Source organism: Scomber scombrus, chromosome 16, assembly GCF_963691925.1.
Source record: "Scomber scombrus chromosome 16, fScoSco1.1, whole genome shotgun sequence".
NCBI lineage: Eukaryota > Metazoa > Chordata > Actinopteri > Scombriformes > Scombridae > Scomber > Scomber scombrus.
In genome coordinates, this window is record NC_084985.1 from 17,205,427 (window position 1) to 17,212,578 (window position 7,152).

The following is a 7,152-nucleotide window of genomic DNA, read 5'->3' on the forward strand; positions in this document are numbered from 1 at the left end:
GGGGATCCTAGAAACAGCTGCTCCCTTCACTACATCCACCCCTACCAGCCCAATGAGTACCTCAAAGCTCTGGTGGCAGTAGGGGAGATCTGCCAAGACTATGACAGGTAGAGACCGCTCCATCAATCATCATTCACCTAATGCTGACACGCACAAAATGTTCCCTTTTAAAGACAGGTTTGCTTGCATACAGGTATTTTGGCATGTTTAATATGCAGAAAAGTTTCATTCATCTTAAAACTCCTGTCCATTATTCATCCTTTCATCTGAACTCTTCAATGAGTCATGTCTCTCTCTCTTACTCTAGTGATAAAATGTTCCCTGCATTTGGTTTTGGAGCTCTGATACCACCTGACTTCAAGGTAAGATATTTGGGATGTTCCTAGTGGCAAAGGGGAGTGGTGACTAGTTTAGATTTTACATCTCTTTCGGAGGCACAGCTTGCTTTTGATCGAGATGAAAGGCAAATGCATCTGTCAACCTGTAAATTGGACTGAACATGCTGAGTGTTTGCTTTGCTGCGGCAGTAAAAAAAAAAAAAAGCCCTGTTTCTCTGCCCCTCTTCAAGGTTTCACACGACTTTGCCGTCAACTTTGATGAGGACAATCCTGAATGTGCTGGTGAGCTACCACACAAACGAGCACAAACTTCACTTACTCACACATATTTCTTGACTCACAGAAACGTTCACATGCGCAGTCATACATCACAAGACCAAAACATCTCTCCCTAGCTGCATAAGTCCCATATTTCTCCCTAAATCTGTCCCCACACTCTGGCTTTTTATCCACATGCAAATATACACAGGGGCACACACAGACATTTAAGCACACACACATACATGCAGCTGGGAGATTTGTCACTATGCTGCAGGAAGTATTTCAGACTCGAGGATACGGAGAAAAACAACACTAATCTGTATGTGTGAAATGGGCTTCTGAGCTCTTCTCCCCACATAGCTGCATTCCCGCCGTGAAGGTGTGTGTGTCATCTTGTGTTTGTGTGTGTGTGTGTGTGTGTGTGTGTGTGTGTGTGTGTGTGTGTGTGTGTGTGTGTGTGTGTGTGTGTGTGTGTGTGTGTGTGTGTGTGTGTGTGTGTGCGTGGTGTGTGTGGACTGTAAGCAAATACTTTCAGTGTTATTGTAAAATACCCAGTGACCTTGGAGTGCAATCACACGCATAGAATCTGATTTATTTTAGCAAATGCTTTTGCGAGCACAAGAACTTTGACTTGGCGAGGTTAGTGCAGCGCAGTACATGAAGATGAATAAACAAGCAGAAGAAGGACTTGTATGTGTGTTGCAGGGATCCAAGGTGTGGTGGAGGCCTACCAGAATTGCCTCCCTAAGATCCAGCTGTACGGGCCCACCAACATCGCCCCAATCATCCAGAAAGTGGCCTCGTCTGCCTCCGAGGAGATGCACACTAAGGAGGCCATGGTGAGAGAGAGAATGAAAGAAATACAGAAAAAGAAACAAAATATTGTCCATTTAGTCCCTGTTGTTGTGGCCGCTGCTGTTTGCAGTGGCAAAGAAACACACAAAAGAAAGACAAATGGCAACAGAACAGTGATGAAAACTCAGAAAGCGAGAGATGAGAGGAGGTAAAAGATGGGAAGAAAAGCAAAAGGGAGAAGTGATTGATATTAATTTAATTCCAGTCATAAATGTGTGAGCGCAAATTCCTCTCTGCTTTAATGCCTCCCACTTCTCTCTGGCTCTCTAGTGGATTAGAATGAGTTTTATTCAAATTAGTCCCTGACAAGAAGTCACTTTTAAAATATAAAATTCATCGAACATCTATACCCCCTCCTCCCTCTCTCATCAAACTTTCTTCTCCAACCCCTACAACCCTTTCCCACCCCCCTTTTAACCATCCCACCAGGAATATTTCATCCTGCTGATCCTGACAGACGGCGTTATCACCGACATGGCAGACACACGGGAGGCCATTGTGCACGCCTCCCACCTGCCCATGTCGGTCATCATCGTCGGTGTGGGCAACGCAGACTTCACAGACATGCAGATATTGGATGGGGACGATGGGATCCTGCGTTCACCCAAGGGCGAGCCCGTGCTTCGTGACATCGTACAGTTCGTCCCCTTCAAGGACTTCAAGCATGTGGGTGGTGGTGGAAAGGAGGGGTGGTGGGCAAGGGGTAGACGTCTGGAATTTCTGGGAAATTATAGAGTTTTGATAATTGTATTACAGTCAGAGAATGTGAGTAATTCTCCAGAGAGGTCAGACAATATGTAGACATTAGCTACTCTATGAGAATGAAGCATATTTTTGTACTAGATTCTATTTTTGAGCTATTTTTGTCCCTTGCGTGGCCAGTATAACTATGATGAACCAGACTGTTTATTTAAGAGCTTTCTCAAGTTCAATAACAACATTAAATGTTTACATATTGATGGAGGATTATCTAGTCATGAAACATTTCAATTAGAAGTGTTACATCAGTGCCATAAAGTCTATTCAAAATACTATAAGTAGATTCTAAATTTTCAGAACTGGTGCTAATACAATACCTGAACTTCTGTACTGATTTCAAACAATGCTATTTTCCCTTTTTCTACAAGGCCATTTTCTTTTATTCAAAACCAGGGAAATTATGATTCAGAGCAGTGATGGCAAATCAGCCCATCAGCAAAACTATTTGACCCCATGACAAAAGCTGAAGTTATCACTTTTATAGCTTACATCCAAACGTTCACACAAATCTACTGCAGATGAAAATGTAAATACAAGGCTGTAAATCCCAATAACTACGATCTTGTAATCTCTAATAATGCCTCAGCTGTGCCACTGTGCCTGCTCCAGGCTATTTGAACAATGCATGGTGCTGGAATTAATTCTAATAAACTTACCTGATGAATAACACAGATAAACCATATAATCTGCTTTATTTAATTCAAAATGCAAAACACATTAGGAATTCAAACAGTTTTAGTTCCATGGTTTTAGGTTATTTAATTATAACAGTTGTGTCTCACAAATAACTCTAACATCTTTCAGTGGATGTCATAAAACCAACCAATAAATACATTTTATTATTAAAAGAAATACACAAACAAAATATATTGAAAATCTTTGTTTCCACTGTGGCTGTACAACATTGCACCTCAATGAAACTACGGGGGGGGGGGGAAACCAGAACGTGGTTGAAGATAATTGCGGATTCCTGATTTAGCAGAGATTTGTGGAGATGTGTAATTAAAGTAAACAAGAAAAAGAATCAGACCAAGCAATTTTCAAACCTCTACAGATGCTGGTATTTGATGCGTCGTGCACATTTTTGGTCATTACTCGAAAGCTTTTGAAGTTCAATACTCAGCCTAATTATCAATTAGGGACACTGACTGTATTGTACAAACAGTTCCACTTGGATCAGACATACCAACAAAAGCATTTAAAAAAGTTCCACCTCCACAGAAGTCAATCTCTGCGTGTGTGTGTGTGTGTGTGTGTGTGTGTGTGTGTGTGTGTGTGTGTGTGTGTGTGTGTGTGTGTGTGTGTGTGTGTGTGTGTGTGTGTGTGTGTGTGTGTGTGTGTGTGTGTGAGTGGATGGGTGGGCGGTTGGCTAGAATTTCTGTTTTTGGGGGTTAATGAGTGTGAGTGTGTGGGTGTAATATACTCTGTGTGCTCGTCAAAGCACATCAGCTTTCTGCCTGCCTGCGTGCCTACTTTGACAGGGTCTGTTTGGCTGGGTCTGTTATGGTGAGTTTGGTCTTTGACAGGTTGAGAAATCAACCAATTATATCCCAACTAAACAGAAATAGGAAGGAAGGGTGAGAGGGGGCTTGACTAATGTAGGAAAGAGTACCAACATACATCCCCAAAAGTACAGGGAGACCGAGACGGGCAGAGTCAAGGGGTGAAGACTAAATGTGGATGGAAGGGTGAGGAAGCAGATGACGAAAGTGGAGGGAGAGAGAGAGAGAGAGAGACAGCGCTTGGTGTTGGCAATGTTGGAGGGGGGTCGACGGGAGACTGGAGCTAAAGACAAAAGGGAGTGAGGGAGTGTGTGACAGAGGTGGAGAGGTGATTTTCTGCTCTGTCGTTTCTTTTCAGAAGGGATTAGGAGGACGAAGCTGCTGTGTGACAGGAAGAGTGGGGGATAACAGGTAGATAGGAGCAGAGGAGAGGGAGCAGGAGGGAGGATGGAAATCAGAGGAGTAGGGGGGGTGATAGGGGTGGGTGGATACACTATGATGTTGCATTGTCTCTGGGAATTATGTGAGACGGAGTATGACAGACTCTCCGACTTTGAGGATTCACATGTGTGTGCGTTTGGGCAGTATGTGTGCTGGCCTGTGTGTGAGTATTCATGAGCATAGGAAAAATGGATTTCTTGAGTTTTCTCAATAGGGGAGAACGGGGTTGGTAGTCACGTTTTTGACTTTCCTTTGAATTCCTCATAAACCGTATACTTAATAAATTCCCATTTAATTTTTAATGAAAGCTTAAAGTCTCGGGTAGGAATGGAGTGGTCTTACTCTCCTCATGTCTTGTTATTTTAATGGAGAAAAATAAAAAATGTAGACAGTTTTAAAAAATTATTTAAAATGTTTAGTTTCATTCAATACAACAACCTTACTCATCTCCTGCACCAAGACAACATAAACAGGAAAAATCATTCCTTTAAGTGCATTTTTTGTCCTTATATGACAATATTGTTCATTTCCTAACCCTAACCCTCTGACTGTCCTGACAAAGTTCCTGGTTATTTTGCTATCTTAAAAGAAAAAAAAGAAGTAGATAAATCACACCATATATGCATTTACCAACATGTGACAACCAACCCCAAAGACAATGTGACAAGCATCCCCAACTGGGATTTTTTGCTACCAGCAAAGCTAACAACCACAGGTTTTTGCTAAGAAAAAAAGCTACCTAACTATCACTCTCTCTTCATACTTTTTAATGATAATGATTGTTTTTATTATAAACTCATTGTGTAAAAACCTAGAAGAGAAACACTGAAGAGTTGGATAAATGCATTTTCACATGAAAAAAACACTAACCGTCCTCTCACCTTAATGTCAATCAGTTTACTCCAGAAATGTCCTTTGAAGTAACATCTCACCTAAATTCTGAAACTTTCAGTGCCAAAACTTTTTTAACAGCGCCCTCTAGGGACAGAGATCTGATGAATGTGACAACCAACCCAGTTCTCCCCTACTCAGTATAACAGTATTTTTTTCCTCAATTAGCTTAAGCAATTCTGAAACAAATTTCGTGTCTAAGTATAATTATCATATCATAGCTGCTAGGTGTATCTGAAAAAAATCAACTTTTTATAAATCTATCTATCAAAATATCTGCCTTGTTTTAGCTTGATAACAGGCATTCTTGATCTTTAGCCTACACACTGAAAATTGCATAGGCAGTGTTTCTGCTTATTTGTTCTTATTGATTGCATGAGTACGAGACAAAAGAAAACGAGCGGGGTCATATACAGACACATAGATGTATAAAAACATCTTTCCCCATTTCACAAACCAAAACCAATTTGTGGAAATAATAAATCAAAAGTAGAATAAAATAATAATAAAAAGCTTCGCTGTGGTAATTAGAAAATGGGGGGCGGGGGGGACTTTATCTAGACAAGAATTGCTTCAGTTGGATCTTTTTGTGTGATAAAAATAAGTAGATAACTGTCAATAACTAATTCTCACACATAATACTGCCAACAAAAGTGTTAAACCCTTCAGTTTTTGTAATTTTCATTTACTAGATATTTTCTTAGCACAGACAGCAGAGTTACTTTTTTCACATTTTAGCAAAATCTATCAGACAAATGAATAGGTTAACTTGCATGATTGGTATGGTATACATTTTACTTTTACTTTTGCATAAAGAGTTTGCTTTTATGAATTGTTTGTAATGAATAGAAAGGATCTGATGCATTTTCTCATGTGTCATTATGTTCAGCACATACAGAAACCAACAAAGGTATCACAGGACAAAAAGGTGGGAGATGGGATGTTTTGGTGGTTGTCAGATGAGCTTGTCTTATCACATCAGTCTCACTGGTCTAGACCTATGACACCATCAGGCTCAACAGTACATTTTAGCATCCAAGAGTCACGCATGGCTGGTGATGTGTGTGTATTGACCTCTGTATTCCTCTCTCTGTCTTTGTATATACAGGCGTCCCCAGCTGCACTGGCTAAGAGTGTTTTGGCAGAAGTCCCTAACCAGGTGGTGGATTACTACAATGCTAAAGGCATCACACCCAAGTGTATGTCAGACTATGAGTCCACAAGAACCTTTAGCCCCTGACAAAGGACTACAACGCCCACATACACTCATATATCATATACTGTACATTTACATACTGTATAATACATATATACATACTGTATAATACATACATGAGGAAAGCACAAGCACACACCAACATGTACACACAACATTCATATATACAGTAGTCTAGCTCAAGAGAATTAGCTCGTTCTGGTGAAAAACTAACCCATTGATGACTGTTGCATGTTTGGCCACAATGGCATCACCTGGGAAATTATTACTATCTACTGTATATCTGAAAGATGTTTATAGAAATAAGTGCAGTCTTCTGAACCAGCATGCAGACCCAGACTATAGCCCACCCAAAGAAATGACACTTCTACCTTATTTAGATAACTAGCAAGTTTGTAGACCAAAAGATGTGTGAATAGGCAAGCCAAAACATGTGACTGTATAACCTAAAATGCTTAGAATTAGCATTGCAAATGGTATTGATGGGAATAGTAATGTCCCTGTTAGTGTACTGCATAAATGCATGCATAATTCTGCTCCTGCTAATATCCAATCTCCAGTAGCTTCTTGCTAGTTACAAAATAAAGTATCTCTGTCATTCAAATGACATTCAGGGTTGTCTTGGGTGTTTTGGGTTCTTTTCTACAGTTTTCTTTGAGATTTTGGAAATGAGTAACTAAATAATTGTAATAATTTCTTAATAATCTTCTTACATTGTAAAGATTTTTGGGAGGATAGCCAAGCGTGTGTGGTAGACACTCATCTGTGAAGCTAAAAACTTTTTTTCCTGTATTCTGCATGTTGATTATAATAAAGACATTTTGGTTTTCTCACTTTGTGTCATCTGCCGTTTGTGTGTATGTGTGTGCTTGTATTAATCATTGTGGGG

General features: G+C 40.2%; 1 protein-coding gene across 1 annotated transcript in view; it reads left to right on the top strand.

The window, feature by feature from the left end:
- Window positions 1–6,287, top strand: part of cpne4b (copine IVb) — an 18,230-nt gene extending 11,943 nt beyond the window's left edge. Inside the window, exons 11-16 of the mRNA XM_062435436.1 lie at window positions 1–107; window positions 308–362; window positions 569–620; window positions 1,305–1,438; window positions 1,884–2,120; window positions 6,156–6,287. The exon at window positions 1–107 is cut by the window's left edge and continues 27 nt beyond it. Of these exons, the coding sequence (XP_062291420.1) occupies window positions 1–107; window positions 308–362; window positions 569–620; window positions 1,305–1,438; window positions 1,884–2,120; window positions 6,156–6,287 (717 nt within the window). The remainder of the gene's footprint in view (window positions 108–307; window positions 363–568; window positions 621–1,304; window positions 1,439–1,883; window positions 2,121–6,155) is intronic.
- The last annotated feature ends 865 nt before the right edge of the window (window positions 6,288–7,152 follow it).